The sequence below is a fragment of the Rhinoderma darwinii genome, chromosome 3, assembly GCF_050947455.1.
Source record: "Rhinoderma darwinii isolate aRhiDar2 chromosome 3, aRhiDar2.hap1, whole genome shotgun sequence".
Lineage (NCBI taxonomy): Eukaryota > Metazoa > Chordata > Amphibia > Anura > Rhinodermatidae > Rhinoderma > Rhinoderma darwinii.
In genome coordinates, this window is record NC_134689.1 from 14835842 (window position 1) to 14856621 (window position 20780).

The 20780-nt window shown below is 42.1% G+C and overlaps 1 protein-coding gene across 4 annotated transcripts in view; it reads right to left on the reverse strand.

Moving 5' to 3' along the window:
- The window catches only part of EFCAB6 (EF-hand calcium binding domain 6), an 87942-nt gene that overhangs the window by 42486 nt on the left and 24676 nt on the right, over positions 1–20780 (reverse strand). For all 4 annotated transcript variants that reach the window (XM_075855992.1, XM_075855991.1, XM_075855990.1 and 1 more), the window contains exons 8-13: positions 17986–18113; positions 11921–12069; positions 7387–7497; positions 5945–6065; positions 3374–3544; positions 1100–1171 (exon numbers count right to left, since the gene is read on the reverse strand). In XM_075855992.1, the coding sequence (XP_075712107.1) occupies positions 1100–1171; positions 3374–3544; positions 5945–6065; positions 7387–7497; positions 11921–12069; positions 17986–18113 (752 nt within the window). The remainder of the gene's footprint in view (positions 1–1099; positions 1172–3373; positions 3545–5944; positions 6066–7386; positions 7498–11920; positions 12070–17985; positions 18114–20780) is intronic.

The window sequence follows — 20780 nt, forward strand, 5'->3', positions numbered from 1 at the left end:
TTAAATAAGAATTAATTTAATCAGCCAGCCGGTCCCAACTTTTACATTCAAAAGTATGTGAATTGCTTTGCAAATGCATAAAATCCACTGAAATTTAGTGTCTCATATTGGATGATGGCGTATTAACAGTTTACTCTCCTCACCCAATACACAGAAAAAAAATTCTATAGGAAAAAAAGGATAAAATTCTTCATTGTATCATAATCTGCAAATCACATTACCACATATACGCCTCGAGGCGTCTTATTCCATCAAGTTGTAACAAAAGCTATTCAGCCATTTCCAGATGAAGGGTCCCTTTAAGCAAAAGTTTACGTAAAGAGGACCTACCCCTCTCCTGCCATGTCTGTTTCAGAAAATACTTGTATTCCCCATGAGATAACAATTCCGGAACATCTTTTCTAAGAACTTTGAATTCCTCTATTATACCTCCTGGAATAGATTAACTATTGGGTATTACCATTCTCCTTGTCAAGGTAGCATCTCCCGACACACTCTGACACTTTCCTACCAGGTCTGATAGTCACGGTCTGTGTAGGGACACACTGCATAGACAAGAGGAGCGATAACACTCAGTAGTCAACTAATTCATACATTTCCATGATGAATAACAGAGGAACTGCACTACGCAGTTCTTACGAAAAAATTCTCCAACAAGTGTTTACTAAAATAGACATCTTCCTCCAAGTAAAACGCATACACGGTTATACCTAGTGTTGGTTCATGTCACAGGGTTTTTCTTTGCTACTCTAACTTTTTGTTTTACGAGTCATAATTGTCATCGAAGTTGAAAAAAAAACGGCGTATTTAGCACCATACAGACTTTTGGAACAAATGGTATGCAGCCTCGGACTCCTAGTTAGGCCCTCCCCTGGGGCTATGATTCAGTTCTCTGCCATATGTTGTATCCGCATACCCCGGCTAAGGCAGAGTGGCTTGTTGGTGCCCCCTGGCAATGCTTCGCCAGCTCCTCCTAGCTATGCCCCTGGTGGCCAGACAGAAACAGACACCTTTACCATAAACTGATGTTTTGCACATTTGTAAAATTTGTAGTATCTATGTAATTATTGCTTGCGGAATAGTATTTCTATATACTTACTGCATCCATAGACAGCACAACTGGTGCCTCCTTTGCTTGCTGCCTTTTGTTATTTAACCATTTGTGACCTGTCTGATTAAAACAAAAACAAAAAAACCAGACATGTAAAAAATTAAATGCACGCAAAATATTTTCTATACATGATATTCCACATGTAACTTTTCCATTATTTCCATATTATATTATTATTTTATTAGAAATATGCGCTTACAATTGCTAGAAGCACAACAGACCATGTGACAATAAGGTGACCACAATCTCTGAGCTTAGGTTTCAGCGCCAAGTGGTGGTCACCTTTCTAAGAGGAAAGTCTAGTATAACCTATTAGCTATAAAATGATGCAGGTACAGATAGTACTGCCTTCCCACCTCTCCTTGTACATGGAGGCCCTGATAATACTGAACCCATCTATACCTGAGCATGTAGTGGATCCAGATAGTATCTGTCTCTTCCTGTAAATGATGTAGGCACAGATAGTACTGCCTCTTCCTAAAAATGACGCCGTCCTATGTAGTACTGCCTCCCCACCCCTTCTTGTACATTTAGGCACAGATAATACTGAACCCATCTATACCTGAACATGATAAAGATCCAGATACTATCGGTCTCTTCCTATAAACGATGTAGGCACAGATAGTACTGCCTCCCTCTCTCTTCCTAAACATGATGCAGTCATATGTAGTACTGCCTCCCCATCCTTTCCTGTATATGATTTAAGCACTTCTTGTCCACGGGTTAGGCGATAAGTGTCGCTGGGGGCAGTGAGAATGGGGGTCCGAACTTCCTCCCCGTTTCTCCTCACTACAACCGCCACGGTGAGGAGGTCAAGAATGCATCCACTGCTCTATTCAACGTCCATGGGATTGACTTCTTCTGCCTCTTATGTCAGTGGTTCATACATAGGACACATCTTTAAATATTTTCTCAGTCCTCATGCACCCAGCAGACTGTACGGAGGCATAGAGAGTCCCCGTGGCTCCGTCCACTCCCTGCACTAATGTATTGTCCTCTAGGGGAGAATAGCGCCAATATAGGGTGTCCGATTGAACATGACTATTTGTTTTGTCAGATTCATACGAGCTCCGACAGAAAAATCTCTCTATGCCTCCACTTAAAATCAGTCATATACAGAGGTACACCACGCCCCATAGACGTCTATAGGCACCATATTAAGACTCTGTACACGTCGGTAAGGGCAGCACGGTGGCTCAGTGGTTAGCACTATTGCCTGGCAGCGCTGGGGTCCTGGGTTCACATCCAACCAAGGACAACATCTGCATGGAGTTTGTATGTTCTCCCCGTGTTTGCGTGGGTTTCTTCCGGGTACTCCCATTTTCCTCCCACACCCCGAAAACATACCAATAGGGAATTTAGATTGTGAGCCCCAATGGGGACAGTAAGTAAGGACCTCTGTACAGCGCTGCGTAATATGTTGGTCGCTATATAAGTAACTGAAATAAATAAATAATAAGAGGCCTGATAAAGATGAAATTTTTTTACAAACAGCTTAGAATGGTCTAAAATAATAAAATGAGTAATCCCCTGCCGTTCCCGTTCCAATGTGTCGACAAGTGACCACTGCAGCCAATCACTGGCCACAGCGCTGACCTCATTGGTGTCAACGCGTCACCGCTACAGTCAATGATTGGCTGCAGCGGTCACATGTTGTGTAGACACGTCCTCACTGGAGCCGGATAAACAGAGAGCGGTGGGGAACCTGGAAGGGTCGGCACTGGAGCGTCAGGGGAAGGGTAAGGCGAGTATTATTCTTTTTGTTATTTTAGACCATTGTAAGCGGTTTGTAAAAAAATTCTACAACCCCTTTAAAGCTCCCGTTTTAATGATTACACACGATAGATAACATTTCTAGTTTTGCCTTTGGCTGGAGATGTCATTTATACCTCCTCATTAGTAAAGTCTGTTCTCCCTTCCTGATATTATTATGCAAACGTTCAATTTTTGGGCTTTGGAGTCTGCCGATAACATTTGTTAAACTATTAGGCAGCCATCACTCCTGTGCATCCCAAATGTGTAATAATTGATAATTATTTGTAATGTTCCCACTCCCAGCAGTGGGCAGCAATCATCCTGGTATAGAAGTTTCTGCCGCTGCTCTCTGTAGTGTTAATGTACGGTGCTCATTAGGCTGGTGCCTCACACACGGGCTCCAGCATTCATCCCTTCACATCGTTATGTTAGCTCGGCTAAAATCTCAGAGCGCAGAACGAGCGAGAAAAGAATGAAAACAGCTTTCAGCGGCTAATGGGCACGTACCACAGATTCCTTCTCCTCAAACAAGTCCAGGAACTGGTGGTAACTGATGAATCCGGTGTGTTCTGGGTCAAGGATGATCATTAACTCCTTGAACTGCTCGTCTGTGATTCGGAACATCATGCAGTCGACGATGCGGCGCAGCTCCTTCCTGCTGACTCTCCCGTTATGCCCCTTTGGGAGACACAGAAATACGAAATGTTAGTAAATCATGACAGGTAATACAATCAGTCCGACAATAGAAGATTGCTATGGAAATGGGACGCCCCGCACATCCCAGGTGCTCAGTTGAATACTATTAGACTATGTCATTAAATCAAGCGGGCAAGATGGATGTCAAATTTCCCTAGGACGTATATTCAGGTAAAAGGAAGGGGCACATTCGAGGGCTGATTCAACACCAAACTAAAACATTGGAGGGCTTAAAGGGAAGCTCCAGCAAAAACTAGAGTTTCCCATTGTAATTACTCTTTAGAAACCCTAATGAGTAGTTATTTTACCCTACTGGTTGCTAAGCAGCAGTACAAATATATTTGGGCCGTTGCTTAGCAACGCAGGCTGTGGCACTCCGGTGACTCTACTAGAACTCCATGATCTGCTGAGTCACATTTAGATGACATGCTAGTGGCAGGCACTTTCACTAGGTTCTATAGGGAGGAAAAGATGGGCAAGATGGGCATTAAAGGGGCTTGTTAAGGATTAGAAAAACATGGCTGCTTCCTTCCAGAAACAGCGCCACACCTATCCATGGGCTTGGTTCGGTATTGCAGCTCATCTCCATTAAAGTGAATAGAGCGGAGCTGCAATAGCAGACACAACCTGTGGACTGTTTTTGTAAGAAACCAGCCATGTTATTCTGATCCTAAACAATCACTTTACGGGCATGGTTTCCCAACCACGGTTCCCTGGTGTCTAGTCTTTGTCTCTTGAACCCGGTAGAACATTAAAATAAGCACAAAAGGAGTTTATTATGCTGCTAATCCAGAGATTGGAGTAACTAGAGAAAGGACCGTGCAGCATATGATGTCAAAACTACCTTCCGAGTCACGTCTTACTGAGAAGCACTGGAATATCGAGTGCTTTACCTGTCCTAGACCAGGTACAAATGGAAGCAAGAACCTCCGGGAGTAAAAACATTTTCCAGGGTTCCCCCATGTTAACCTTTTTATGGTGCTGTAAATGTACACCGAGTGGTCCTGGACTTTTAAACTTGTGCCACTGTAAACGTACGGCGTGGGTTTAAAGCTCCAGCGATCTAGCAGGAGCAGGTCAGGAACTCAGCTGTCATAGACAGCAAAGGATTTTGAGGAGAGGAGAGAAGCATTTTTTAACCATTTAGGTCTTCTCTATTTTAGTTTACACAGCCCTCAATGAGCGCTGAACAGTGAATAGAGACAGTGGCAATGCTGCTGCCTCTATTGGACCCAGTGATCACCAGGTGCCCCCCAAGTAAGGGAGAGCTGCTGGGTCTTGGCAGACCCAGATCAGCTCTACCAATGACAGCTTTTACCCCAGGGGCAGTACCTATGGATGCTTCAGTTACAGTTCAAACTGAAAAGTAAAAATATAAAATGTGGATGTCCCCCATAGGCCTATTCCCTGTATATAACCCCCACATCAACCCTGTATATAACCCCCATCATCTGTGTATATACCATTGGGGCAGGCACTGTCCGCTCGCCGTGGCGCGTGGGCATTAAGACTAAACAAGAAGTAAATGGGGCGGGCATTGAGGCGAAAAAATAAATATGGCAGGCATTGAGGACACCGTGGACCAATAGGATGCCTGAAAAGCCGGTACATGGCAGAAGTCCAGCGGAATCTGAAAAAAAAAAAAAAAAGCGCCGAGCCACAGACTGGTGGAGCAGAGGGATCTCCTACACTGGTCATTGGAACGGGGAATGTATTTTATTATTTTTATTAGGCACTATTGGGGCTGTATGTGGGGCATTATATTGAATGGGGGGCTTTATACTGCATGGGGTAACTGTGGGGGCACTATAATGTGTGGGGGTATATTATATAGTGTGGGGGTATATTATATAGTTATAGTGTCAGGGGGTATATTATATACAGTAGTATACAGCAGGCTCAGGGGATCTATATTAATTCAACGGCATGGCATGCAAATAGGGGCGTGTCATGCAGATAGAGGTGTGGCCTAATAATAGTTTATTAATTGTAATCAAGGTTACATGTTGAATTAATCATGATCGCCGAGCCCTGTCACAAAGAAACGATGCTAAATCACTTTAATAGACCAATAAATTTATACGTTAGGGCCATTAAGTTACGAGCCAAATATCGCTATAAAGTGTCTGGCCCAGAAGACTATAGTCATTAGAGGGTTAAAGTAAAGCAAGAAGAAGAAATCTTAGTCATCCAGAATGCCACTCTACCTGCGTGGTCATGTTATGGAAGAACGGTTACATGGTGCTGGACAAGGTCATGGACAATAGGAGAGAGTGGACCGACTGGAACGAAGTCCATAAGGGAAGCATCGCAATCCTGGTGACCACCTTTATCCTAAACCAACAATACGATAGGTAGTTACCATTTATTATACCCACTTACCTCATCAAGTACCAGAAAGGCCTGTTTTAAGGAGGGATAAGCCTCTTGGAAGTGCTGGTGAAGTTTCTGAAGGATGTGATCATTTGAAAAATGCAGGTCTTTGGTTTTTACAGAATTGACCCTAAGATATAAAATTAAGTTCATAACCAATGGAACAACTTTCAATTTATCAAACATAAGATGACAATATTCATCCGGACCGCAGCTTACCACAACCAATTTACTGCAGCTCAGCACTGAGTCGTGGCTGGACTTCCCATCACCCAGGGCAAAGGTTAATGGGGTTGTCCCAAGATTAAAGGTTAAACCCTAACCACAGGATAGGAGATAACATGCTGATCGGTGGGGTTCTGACCGCTGGGACACCCACCGATCACGAGAACGGGAGTCCCATTCCTTTGAACAAATGAAGCGGCAGGTCGAGCATGCGCACTCCCGCTCCATTCACGGTCTATAAGGCTGCCAGAGATGGCCGACTACAGTGCTTAGTTACCTCCAGCAGTATCATAGAGAATGAATGGAGCAGCAGGGCGCATGCTCGACCTGCCACTTCATTGATTCGGAGGAATGAGACTCTCCATTCTCGTGATCGGTGGGGGTCCCAGTGGTCAGACCCACGCCGATCAGCATGCTATCATCTATGCTGTGATTAGGGGAAAAGACTTAATCTCGGGACAACCCCTTTAAGTTTACTGACCTAGCCCTGTATCTAAATACCCTTGCCAAGACAAGCGGATTGTTAACCCCCCCCCCCGCCCCTGGGACATAAAATGGTAGCACGCCCCCTAGCTGTGATCCTAGGTCAGAACATCCTAAGTGTATTAAATCAATCTGATTCTCATCTACAAAGCATTCAGAGATCAAGAATCTTCAATCCGTAATCAGTTTGTACCTTCCTAATCTTTCTATACGAATATATCTGAGGCCTCCTGGCTGAAGACCACCAAACTCAAACCTAACACCGCCTTCAACACAGCAGATCATTAGGGCTGGTGAGGATATGCTTTGTTACACAGCCAGTCCATAAAATGCCTCTATCATAGTCGCACCACTGGCACAAGGTAAAGAAACCATCCAGCTCATCAGTACTGGGCAAAAGTAAGAAACTTCAAACTTGGAGAAACGTCATTACACTTTTTGTTTTTTATTAAGTTGCTTAAAGTCTCAAAATTGGGGTCAAGAAGGAAGTACCACAGTCCCTTTGTTCTGAAAACCAGTGATGAATTCATTTATCCATAGGACTTGTCAGAAGATTGCCATTTTAAGCAGTTATGGAGCTATTATTTGGTCACAGAGTCACCCGGGCTGCATAGAAATATATAGCCCCTGCTCTATCCTCTCACTTCTCCACCTGTTTCTACAAATGTTTTACATTGAATGCCTAATCTTTGGAGTTTTATAAAAAAATAACTGGATAAATATAGGGTGAGAGGATTCAACACCTGTGACTTGATTTCATCGGCAGAGTTTGTCCATTTTCAATACCCGCGGGTCTTCGGAACTTTTGTAGAAAATCCTCCCAAGAAATCGTGTCGGTAGTTCTGAGATTGAACCTACAATCAATAAACCATAAAAATTATGTTATTTTTTTGTGGAGCTCTTCCCTTGTGGAGCATTACGAACCGACCATAATTTTCTGCCATTTTTGGTAAGCCTTGCCCACAAAGAGCAGTTTTCAATTATTTGATTTATTTTCTAAAACCAGAATTCAGTCTAAAACTTCCTTTATACTTCTCCTCTGATTAGGATCCACTATTAGAACGACTAAAAAAAAAAAAGCTCAGTTTGATGCCCCTCCCTCACAAAGTTATACATGCAAATTCCTGTGTGCATACATGTGTTTGTACTTTGGTGGCCCAATTATCAACCTGAACCTGCTCTCCTCTTCCATGCAAAGTGATAACTTTATTATATTCCACGCCCAAACCTGGGGCCATTGCCATGATGGACCCCCCCCCCCCCCCTAGGCCAACTAGCTGTGTCCCAATAAGGCAATGCACTTTTTTTTTTTCTTTTATATTTTTTAACACTTACAAATCAAGGCATAAAAAAAAAAAAAAAAAGAAAAATAATGTCCAGTATAATAAAAAGAATAATATAAAATGCTAAATATATTTCTCTTTGTCAATTTATTATTCTTGATATAATTGTTCAGTTTTGTGTTGTTTATTGAATCTTAATACCGAACCTTAATATAAGACTAAAATTATTTCAATAGGACAATAAGATTCTGTAAATGGGACAGATCTGTCATCATACTCTGCTGCCATTAAAATAGGTACTGGTCCGCTCTACTACTATCCCAAATGGCACAAAAAATATGCAGCTTCCTGGTAAGTATTATATTTCACCCCAGTACTGGATTCTCAGCTACACTGCTCATTACTGCTGTATAAACTCCTCCATGTTGCTGCAACTTCTATATATGTGATAGAGATAGAAGAGCAAGATTCTCCTCTTCTCTGTGTGCAGTGTATAGAAGACATGACAGCACTTAGACTCCGTCCAATAGCTCAGAGACAACTGAGAATTAGAGATAGAGTCTGCAGAGGGGAAAACTCATATAATGGCCAGAAATAGTGTTATACCTCATGTACACACATGACAGCTTATTCTGAAAAGTCACTTGAACAGTTAGGTATGCTTTACGATACATCTAAATTTTGTCGGTCTGTGGCTTGTACTGGGGTGCGGCAATGATGTACGACACATTTACCAAATTCTAAAAGACAGGATTGTGGAGCTCGTTAGACGAGGCAGCCCAGGCCCAGGGAGAGATCGTGCCTTTAGCATTACAGACATTCGTCACAAGCAATGGGACTTTTTAAGAAATGTCTCATCCTATTCCTATAACATTACTGATAAACGTGCTCTGCTGTCTTTGATGTCATGTTGTACAATCCCACACAACACAGAGACTAAATAATTCCAGAAATTTGATATTCATCATATTAATTATAATAAAGGAGAGTAATACTCATCTAGATCCAGGTATTACTGCAGCTGGCAGCGAGTCCTTATAATTACTTTCTTAATAACGTGCAAATTAACTAAATTTAAGCCTCTATTCTGTTTATTAGAGACTGAATGCCGCAGGCTGGACGGGGGCTATTGTTAGTCATTTATGTCCTTGGTCAGTAATAGATTGCTTCTACTGGGACAGAAGTGTGCCATCAGAAATTAGCAATTCCTTCATATATCTAGATTTGGAAAAGTTCATTTTACAAGTGATTCTGATCGTAAACTTGCAGGGGTACAGGGAAATCAAATTATTATTGAGATCAATGTATGAACAGTATGCAGTAAGCTCGCAAGCTCCCCCTAGTGGTGGTTGTAGGAAGTCAGAATTTAATTTTTTAACTCTATGGGGTAATTTATCAGTTTTTTGGAGTTGAAAAGTCAAAAAAGAGCCTGACAAATTTATTATAATTTACGCCAGAAAACTGTATTATAAATTATACTGGTGATCTATGCCAGCTTCTAGCTGGGGTAGATTTCACTCTAAGGGGGCGTACCTTGCCCCCCCCCCCATGACCAGACTGCCAGCCCCCATTGCACATTAAATGAAAAAAATTATACTGACTTCACCTTTTCTCCCCTCCAAGTCCCCTCATCCTTACAGCGCGGCTCACACATAGTTGTATGCGAGTCAGCACTGATGACGAAGTGATGCGTCGCATGTAAGTTTCTTATGCTGCTCTGCGACAGGACCTTGTATGAGCCGTGCCAGAAGGTTGAAGGGACCCGGAGGCGAGAAGAGGAGCGGTGTGGGGAGTATGTGGTTTTGTTTTTATTTTACGGACAACGTGGGGGGAATGGATGGCGCATGTCCACGGTCAAACTGCTGTGCTGATATAAACAATGAATGGGTTTCTTTCATTCTGCTCATCGGCAGGAGTCCAGGGGTCGGAATCCCACTATATAAACATTGACGGCCTATCCTAACTAATGTTTCACTCCCGGAACACCCCTATACTAGACAATGACTTTGGACATAGTCACAGGAAAGCAATACGTTACACAGTGGTGATGGTGCAGTAGATACAGTATATACAATACACACTATACAGAGAGCACCAACTGGATTGATATAAAATAAGGGCTTTATTATGCTACACTGGAATGGCTGGAAATTCGGCATAACGTTCTCATTATAGATGTACTGCTCATCCGCGGTTCCTATTTTCTGAGGTATTGTGCTTCTACCAGTAAATTAATGTAGGTTACGAAATCTGGAACACCTTCATTTGCCTTCCTTTTAAACACTAATCTACTAGTTTATGGAAAAGCAGCTGAATAATAGGAGTCTGTCTGCAGGATGGATGGTTTCTTTTAACCATTTCAATGGCTGATTATTATTTCACATTATTCACACAAGTAATTACTTAAAGGAACCTTCCTGATACACTGTTATGACTAGTACAGGGCCAGAGGGGGCGGAGCATGACACCGATTCTCTCCTTTGGTGTTCTGTATATCAAGGCCCTACATTAGGTATAACACAGTGAGGGAGATTTATTAAAGGGGTGTCCAGTTTAGGAAACATTTTTCATATACTCTATTAGGGAATTCAGAGTTAATAGAGGGGGTCTGCTGTTCAAAATTAAAAAAAAAATTAAACTTACTTGAAAGGGAAAGAAATCTTCAAGGAAAAAAACCTCCCATAATGTGTTAACACAAAATCTGCTAATATTAAAGCGATCCTTCGGTCCTGGGACATCATTTTAAATGTGATGGGGTATATGGGGTAATACTACCTGGTGCCCTCCAGCTGTGGCAATCTGCCGCGTATACGTTTTAGAGTCCCCTCTCTGCTGTCCTAAAATGGCCCCAGTGCTTCTTAGACAACGAGTCTGAGACACTCCCACTGTTCTTGGATTGGCCAATGCTGCTCACGTGAGCAGTTCTGTCCAATCCTTGAACAGCGGGAGTGCTTTAGACTCAGAAAACAGAAGGAACCCTAAAACAGCAGATCCACGGCCGATGGGCACAACTGAAGGGCACCATATACCCAACTACATTTATATTTTTGTCCTGAACCGGAGGGTTGCTTTACGCCATGTTCAGATGTGGCGGATTTGCCTGCAAATTCTGCACAGCAAATCTGTGGCAATGTACAGTACAATACATGTCGATAAGATTTTCAAAACCCCATTCATACAATTCCGAACAGTTCTATGAGCTTGTTTCGGATTTATTGTTGCGGAAAAGACCCCGATTTTGGAGCGAAAATCACAGTGATTCCACAGCACAATTTGCGGTAACATCGGCGTGTAACAATTGCGGATTTTGGCTTTGGAATCGTCATGGATTTGTAACTGGACGTCGTCTTACTTTGTTTTTTAATTAGTGGAATCGTATAATTGCTCCTCTCTGCTCAGTCTTCTACTTCTAGTCTTGTAAAATACCAAAATACACTGCAATTCCCTACCCTAACAGGTGCCGGATTATCAGATTTTCTTAATTATCAGATACCGGATTGAAGGGATTTTATTGTATTTTGACTTTGCACGCAGCAGACTTTTTCCGCTATGGATTTGCTGTGGGTTTCACCCTACGAATTGCTAAGGGTGAAATCGCAGATTTGACATCTTGCAGATTTTTTTAAAAAAATCCGCTATATGTAGATGGGGTATAGAAAACCCCATTAACATGTACTGTACTGTAAATTGTTGCAGATTTTCCTTGTGGAATTCGCACACAACATGAGAATTTACCCGATATATATGGGGCAGCGTGAATTATAGCCTCAGTTGACCCCTGTGTCATAAGGAAAAGTAACAACTACTCACACCATAGAAATAACAAAGAGCATAGAAAACCATAAAAACAAAGTAAAAAAAACATCATAAGTAAAAATGTTGGGCTTTTTGTGGTCTGAATAAATTGGAATATTTTTGATGCAATTGGAACCAAAGGTTAATCCATCTTCCATGACACTTTAAGACACTCTGGAGAAACCATCAGGGGTCTTACCTGCTCATTAACTCGTGAAATGTTCGGTCGGGTAAGGGGAAAATAAAGTTATTAATGATGGACTTGAAGGCATCTAGAGGCACGCAGCCGGTGCGATCTACGTCAAATGATCTGAAGGTCTTCACCAGATCCGGGTGGGAGGAGGAGATCTGTACGGGAAGACATTGTGCAGCCTTTGTTCATAAAACGGGCTTCATAAATTTTTGAAAAGACAGAAACTTTTTTACTATTTTTTACATTTTTTTTTATTATTAGCGTATCTGTATTTAATGTCGGATGAGCGTCTTCAGATGTTTAATTGATAAGTTTTACCGTTGCCTAAAAGATGACTGTACGAGACTAATTAGACTCAAGTGACAAGTTTTATTCCTTTGGTATAATTATGGGTTCTGAAAAGTGAGATACAAAAATATTGGGCCAATCTGTGCATTACTGCCGTCTATAAATACTACCTGCTGTGCTTAAAAAACGACTCAAGTCTCTCATATATTATTTTTTTTTTTTTAGGTAAAGCGAATATCTTTGAAAAAAAATATTCACATCTGATAACGTACTTCGAAACACACGCTGAGAGGTTTGTCATATTTCAAAGATAGAAAATTGAGCTACATTTTGGTCCTTTTTATTTCTTTTAGATTTTTTTTTTTGCGCTACCCCAAAAAGTATTATCAATCCGCACCTACCTCTGTAAGACGAATTACTCATTATTTTTAAGCGAATATGTAGATCTGACAGAAGACGCACGGACGATTACATATGGCGTCTATATATGGACAGTGTTTAAATATGGAAATGTAGCCTCGAGATATATTTACACTCATTTTTCATCTGTCACTTTATGCTAATTAAAATATTTATGGTAATAATCTTTTATTCTGGGACTGACTAAGCAAAACATGGGGCAAATAAGTAGGTTTGAATTCAGTTTCAATAAAAAGGTCTACGAAATATTTTTCGGAAAATTAAAAAAAAAAAAAAAAAAAAAAAAAAAAAAAGGGGAGGTACTAACTAAGGGTATGTTCACACGCCACTATTTTCAGCTGTTTTTCAGGCTGTAAACGCCATGAAAAAGGCTGAAAATACAGGGGGCTGAACGCCTCCAAACATCTGCCCATTGATTTCATTGGGAAAAACGATGTTCCAACAAGGCATAATTTCCACGGCCGTTTTTTAAAAACGGCGTGTAAAAAAACGCCCCCGTCAAAAAGAAGTGCATGTCACTTCTTGAGCCGGTTTTGGAGCATTTTTTCATTGGGTCAATAGAATAACAGCTCCAAAAACGGGCATAAAAAACGCATAAAAATAAATAAATTAAAAAACGGCAGAAAATCAGAAGCCGTTTTCCCTTGAATAGCTTCGTATTTTACAGCCGTTTTTTGTTTGCCGTGCGGTCAAGTGTTGAGGCGTCATGTCATCACTGCAGTGGAGAACTAAAGAGTGGCGGGGGACCTGGGAACCGTCGGTGCGGGATTTGTTTTTTGAGGGCTCTGTTCACACCAGCGTTGGCCCTTCTGTTTTTAATGGATCCGTCAAATTTAATGAAAACGGATGCAGAGACAGATGCTCGGCTGAAACAAACGGAGGGTAAACGTTCAAGGAAAAACATCTGTTAAATAGATTGCTTAACGGAAACAAACAGAGGATATTCTGTTTGTATCCGTTATCCGTTTATTACAATGGAATAAAGAACGGAAAGCTCCTTTCCGTCAAGTTACTGTCATTTTGGATGGAAAAAATACTGCAGCAGACCACGCTATTGTTTCCGTCAAAAAGACGAAAACTTGACGGAACGGAGCACAACTGAGTCGAAAAGAAAACTTATTGAAATCAATAGGTACTTTGATGGAAAAGTTTTTCCGTTTTCTCTTTTCCTACGATGGAAAAGAATAACGGGAAACAACGCAGATGTGAACAGAACCCAGCCCATAATAAGTTTATATTAAAAAATAAAAAAACAACTAAAAAACTATGCGGCTGGAAAACCCCTTTAAGGGCCAGTTCACAAGGAGTTTTTTTGACGCAGAAACCGCGCCAAAAAATGTCCAAAAATGCCTCCCATTGATTTCAATGGGAGGCGGAGGCGTTTTTTCCCGGGAGCGGAAAAACCATCCCATGGGAAAAAGAAGCGACATGCCCTATCTCCAGGCGTTTACGTCTCTGACCTTCACACATACTTTTAAATAATCCAGGTTTATTTTACTACTTGTATCCCCCCTCTTAGTGTATTTTGTAGGGTATCTAAGTTCAGGTTGCCTAGCAATCACTATTCTTCCGCCTGGGTGACTACAATTTGAGTACATGTAGTCATCACAGTGCTGTACATTGGACTGCCTCTCAATGCTACACAGACTTCTATTAGGCTCCTCCCAGTCAGAGAACAAAAAGCATTAGAAGACCGTACAAGAAATGATCCAACGTCAGGAGAGACCTGCGGAGTCCCCATGAGGCACCACATTCTCCAGGACAACCAATGCTTCTTGGGGGAGGGGGGGGGGTACCCCTGTAATAGGCCATGTGATGAAGCATGTCATGGTTTTTATACTGCAAATTCTAATGGAATCTATAAAAAAAAAAAAAGAAACCCGGCATGTGTCTCTGTATAAAATCGAGGGCATGCGGAGGTAGAATATGGGCCGGTGGCAGGCTATATAGGCACCGTAGTATCGCTATGTGCATGAGCCCTCGGGGCCCTCAGAGCCTGTGCTGAATCCTAAATCAGGATTTTTTCACTCGTTTTCTAGATATTGGTTCAATAAAAAAAAAAAATAATGTAACCGGTAGAAAGAAAACCGACACAATGAAAAATGAAATCCCAGTTTAGCAGCATCTGCCCGTCATGTAATTGTAAACTTGCCTTACAGCCGCACAGACACGGGGATTTTTTTCTCTGTCGGCTGTTTACTTGAGCAACGACAGATGGTTTTGGATTGGAAATTAACTTGCCTTTAATTGGACACACATTTGCTTCCTATGATCTGTCCTCTTCACACTTCAGCAAAGCATCCAAATGCAGATATAGAGATAGATATATATATATATATATATATATATATATATATATATGTGTGTGTGTGTGTGTGTGTGTGTGTGTGTGTGTGTGTGTGTGTGTGTGTGTGTGTGTGTGTGTGTGTGTGTGTGTGTGTGTGTGTGTGTGTGTGTGTATGTTTTTCTTAAACGGACAGACGCATAATAGATGTCTTTCTATCTCCGTAGCTGCTTTGTGTACTATTGACGGGCACCATAGCAACACTGAAAGCGGTTATTGTTCTGCATGATACGAACCATATTGTTCCACAATCTGTCAGTGACTTGTAATGTTTGTCGTCTTTTCACAAGAGATGACTCAACTTTTGTCTTTGGCCTGATGCACACGACCGTGTTCGGTCCGTGATATACGGTCCGCATGTCGGCCGCTTGTCCCGGACCGTACAAAGTACAGGGAGCCGGGCTCCTAGCATCATACTTATCTATGACGCTAGGTGTCACTGCCTATCCACGTAACTACTGTCACACACTAAAACATGATTACAGTACGGGACAGTAGTTCCGCGGACAGGCAGTGACCCCTATCGTCATAGATAAGTGTGATGCTAGGAGCCCGACTCCCTGCACTGTGTTCGGTCCGGGACATGCGGCCGACATGCGGACCGTATATCACGGACCGAACACGGTCGTGTGCATGAGGCCTTTGTATTTTTGGTGTTTTTTTTTTTTTTTTACCAGAAAAGGTCTGTGATACCAGGTTATCTTGTAGTTGTCATTTTTGGATCGCATCGTCTATCAATCTTACACTTGTTGGGGTTCCCCTTGCCCCGTTGGTACTTCCCTCACTATCAGAGGGGTATGAGAAGTAAACTGGGCGGATATTTATCGAAATGTATGCAAGGAAATAGTGGAGCAGTTGTCCATAGTAATAAATCAGATTCCAGTTTTCACTTTTCAGAGATCCTATAAAAGAAAAATGGATGCTGCATCCTAATTGGTTGCTATGGGGAACTGCTTCACTTTTCCCCTATAAAAGTTTGAAAACTATACAGCAAAACTAATATGTCATGTGAGGTAAGGGCAGTTTTGTTCTTCCTTAAAAAAAAAAAAAAAAAAACACTGAAAATTGGAAAAAAATTACTTCATACCACAGAAAGAGGCCATAGTTACTCACATTAGGACAGGCTAAGATACCTTGTATAAGTGAGTACAGTTTTGTTCTTCCTGGTTGATGATACGGAGAACAATACTGATGTCTAGGGGGTTAAAAATATCATATCTGGTCTCTAGTGGGTCAATAACGATATTTCTTATGTGTATGAGCATTTAACAAAACTATTACTGGTGTCTAGTGGGTTAATACAAATATCCCTGGTGGCTAGTGGGTTATTAATAATATCCCTGGTGGCTAGTGGGTTATTAATAATATCCCTGGTGGCTAGTGGGTTATTAATAATATCCCTGGTGGCTAGTGGGTTATTAATAATATCCCTGGTGGCTAGTGGGTTATTAATAATATCCCTGGTGGCTAGTGGGTTATTAATAATATCCCTGGTGGCTAGTGGGTTATTAATAATATCCCTGGTGGCTAGTGGGTTATTAATAATATCCCTGGTGGCTAGTGGGTTATTAATAATATCCCTGGTGGCTAGTGGGTTATTAATAATATCCCTGGAGTCTAGTGGGTTATTAATAATATCCCTGGTGTCTAGTGGGTTATTAATAATATCCCTGGTGTCTAGGGGGTTATTAATAATATCCCCGGTGTCTAGGGGGTTATTAATAATATCCCCGGTGTCTAGGGGGTTATTAATATCATCCCCGGTGTCTAGGGGGTTATTAATATCATCCCCGGTGTCTAGGGGGTTATTAATATCATCCCCGGTGTCTAGGGGGTTATTAATATCATCCCCGGTGTCTAGGGGGTTATTAATATCATCCCCGGTGTCTAGGGGGTTATTAATATCATCCCCGGTGTCTAGGTGGTTATTAATATCATCCCCGGTGTCTAGGGGGTTATTAATATCATCCCCGGTGTCTAGGGGGTTATTAATATCATCCCCGGTGTCTAGGGGGTTATTAATATCATCCCCGGTGTCTAGGGGGTTATTAATATCATCCCCGGTGTCTAGGGGGTTATTAATATCATCCCCGGTGTCTAGTGGGTTATTAATATCATCCCCGGTGTCTAGTGGGTTATTCATAATATCCCTGGTGTCTAGTGGGTCATTCATATCTATTCCTGGTGTCTAGTGGGTTATTCATAATGTCCCTGGTGTCTAGTGGGTTATTCATAATATCCCTGGTGTCTGGTGAGTCATTCATATCTATTCCTGGTGTCTAGTGGGTTATTCATAATGTCCCTGGTGTCTAGTGGATTATTCATAATATCCCTGGTGTCTAGTGGGTCATTCATAATATCCCTGGTGTCTAGTGGGTCATTCATATCTATTCCTGGTGTCTAGTGGGTCATTCATAATATTTCTGGTGTCTAGTGGGTCATTCATATCTATTCCTGGTGTCTAGTGGGTCATTCATATCTATTCCTGGTGTCTAGTGGGTCATTCATAATGTCCCTGGTGTCTAGTGGGTTATTCATAATATCCCTGGTGTCTAGTGAGTCATTCATATCTATTCCTGGTGTCTAGTGGGTTATTCATAATGTCCCTGGTGTCTAGTGGATTATTCATAATATCCCTGGTGTCTAGTGGGTCATTCATAATATCCCTGGTGTCTAGTGGGTCATTCATATCTATTCCTGGTGTCTAGTGGGTCATTCATAATATTTCTGGTGTCTAGTGGGTCATTCATATCTATTCCTGGTGTCTAGTGGGTCATTCATATCTATTCCTGGTGTCTAGTGGGTCATTCATAATGTCCCTGGTGTCTAGTGGGTCATTCATAATGTCCCTGGTGTCTAGTGGGTCATTCATAATAGCCCTGGTGTCTAGTGGGTCATTCATAATAGCCCTGGTGTCTAGTGGGTCATTTATAATATATCTAGTGTATAGTGGTTTATTATTATCATCCCTGGTGTCTGCTGAGTGACCTTGATCATGATATAAATTCTATTAAATTACCTTCTTCCTGAATACCCCTTCAAGGTCCTCCAATGTATAATCCTCAGTGTTGAACCCATTAGGTAAAGAAGGTGATTGCCACCTTTTTTGCTTCTCCCGATCTAGCTTGGTTGCCTCCCAGTTTAATGCTGTTTGAAAAATATTTTGTACATTAGTAAAGAATTCTTATTTATGGTCCACATTCCAAGAAAAAACTTTTAGCAAAAAGCACAAAAACCTTCATGCAAGTCATTACAAGACATCTCAAGCAAATATAACAAAAGTGCCAACTAGTCAACATATTAAAGTGTATCCATCACTAGAGGCAGGAATTTGCAGGAAATGCACGTCATGGGGCAGGAAGAGGTTAAACAGCTTCCATTGAAGTCAATACAAAATCTGTACACAGTAAGGCCTTATTCACACATACGTGTATTACGCCCGTGAAAATCACGCGCGTCGCACAGACTTATGTTCGTGAATGGGGCCGTTCAGAGTCCGTGATTTTCACGCAGCGTTTGTCCGCTGTGTAAAACTCACGACATGTCCTATACTTGGCCGTTTTTCGCGCATCACACACCCATTGAAGTCAATGGGTGCGTGAAAATCACGCGCAGCACACGGACGCAATTCCGTGTGCTGCGCGTGATTTGCGCAACAGTAGATCAAGAAATGAAGGGAAAAATAAAACCACCTCCTTCATTTCTTTTTCTAAACCTCAAAACCGCGTGTCATAAGGATGGCACATACGTGAAAATCACGCAGCACATACTGATGACACACGGAACTGCAACGCGCAAAAACCTCTGCGTTTTTGCGCGCGCAAAACGCACACGTTCGTGTGAATTTCGCCTAAGCGTTAGAAATGTCCCCTAGTAGAGGATACACTTTAACAATCAACCAAAAAAAGCAAATAAAACAAAAAGAACAATAGTAAATACGATAATACAAAAAGATACAAAAAACAGACTACGAATACAACAGGAAATGAACCAACTAGAAACGAAGAAAGACAATAAATACATGTGAAATAGATTTCGGAGCACTCACTTTATCATGGGGAAAGTTGATCCCTTGAAACCAATGAAAGGGGTACAAAAAAGTAAACCGCAGATTGTGTTACATTTTAGATATTCAGCCAAAGTGAAATGTTTAATTCTTATGACCCCAGAGGTTCATATAGGTGAATGCTAATTGTAAGGCGCTCCACATACAGTAACACATCATCATTGGGAGAGGGTGAACATATTTCTGGGCCGCCATCTTGACTGAAGCCGGCCATGAATATACTGGTGCACCAGTTGGATGATTGTATTGACACCCGACACAAAACAGAACCGTAAAAAAAAAAGTACATACAGTTGCCATAGACTTGCATCCACCTCTGTGACCCACACCGTTCTCTAGATAGGGACCCCCTGACCCCCTGTCTTACCTTCTGAGGGTGGGTTATGGCCACTGACTGACAAAGTGAATGGAAGTTACGGAAACAGCATAGCACAGCGAGATACGATGTTTCCGGAACTTGGGAGCTACAGAAACACTTCTATGGGAGTTCCGGAAAAAGCGTAGCAAAACGCGCTCGGCAGTTTCTGGAAAACCCGTCCACCTCATAACTCAGTGGCTGGAGCCCAGCGACTGCGACAGAAGGTGGGATGGGGGTCAGGGGTCCACGTTCTAGAGATAGATGCCTTAATTTATCTTTGGGATATGCCATAAATGTCTGAGTTGGGAATACCCTTTTAAAGGCAATCGGCTGTAGCAACCGCCTCTCAAAGTTGAATAGGTGAGAACTATTGTACTCTCAGGGATCACAAAGAAGTACCCTAAAACTTTACATCTAGGAGCCTTCTTGTTTCAAAATAAGTCAGGACACAAGGGTAACATCCTTTGCGATTGGATTTGGATCTGCTTAATCGTTGTAAAGGCCCATTGAGAGTTGACGCCACCAGCCAACAAGCAAATCAATGTCCAACGTCCGGAGTGAGAAACTGTTTAGTGTGTGAAATTCTATCTTCTTGGGCAGTTCTGATAGGACATCATACATCTAAAACGAGCCGGTCCTAGAGAAAGTTCCCCTTTAATGGGCAGTTTGGACCAAGTGCCAATGGTAGTGTTACACTATCAACTCATCAACCCATTTTCAAACACCCTGTTAGGGAATTCTGAGTTAATAGAGGGACGCCCTCTGTTCAGGAACCTTATCTCTTGGCCAGAGTGGAGAGCGGTTACAAAGAGCATCTGGAGGACCTGGTCCTGTATTACAGACAATCCATTGATATGAATTGGGCACTACGGTGGCGCTGCAGGGAAATTGAACACTTAAAGGGGTTTTCTACCTTGTGACAACTGATGACCTATCCACCAGACACCCGGACCCCGCACTGATCAGTTGGTTTCTGTGCACCGGACGTACATGCCAGAACCACGGAATAGCGGCCGAGCTGCAGCTCTGCTCCTATTCAAGAGAATAGGAGCGGACATGCAGTTCTGCAGAACGGCCACTATGCTATGTATGCTATGTACGGGCTCCGTGCGTAGCATTATGTGCCATAACATCTGGTGCCTGTAGGCCACCGGAATGGTTTAACGTTGCAGGGTCCAGTTGTCGGACCTGCACCGATGATATACTGATTACCTATCCGGTGGATAGGTCATGAGTTGTGAGAAGGTGGACAACCCCTTTAATACCAGGTTTTCCTACAGATTACAACTGATCGCTGGAGGTCTCAGCCGGGGAAAACTTTCTAATCTGCTTTTTGTCAAAGGACCCGACTAACATGTAGGGATTCCCGAAGCGGGGAACTACTTTAAGT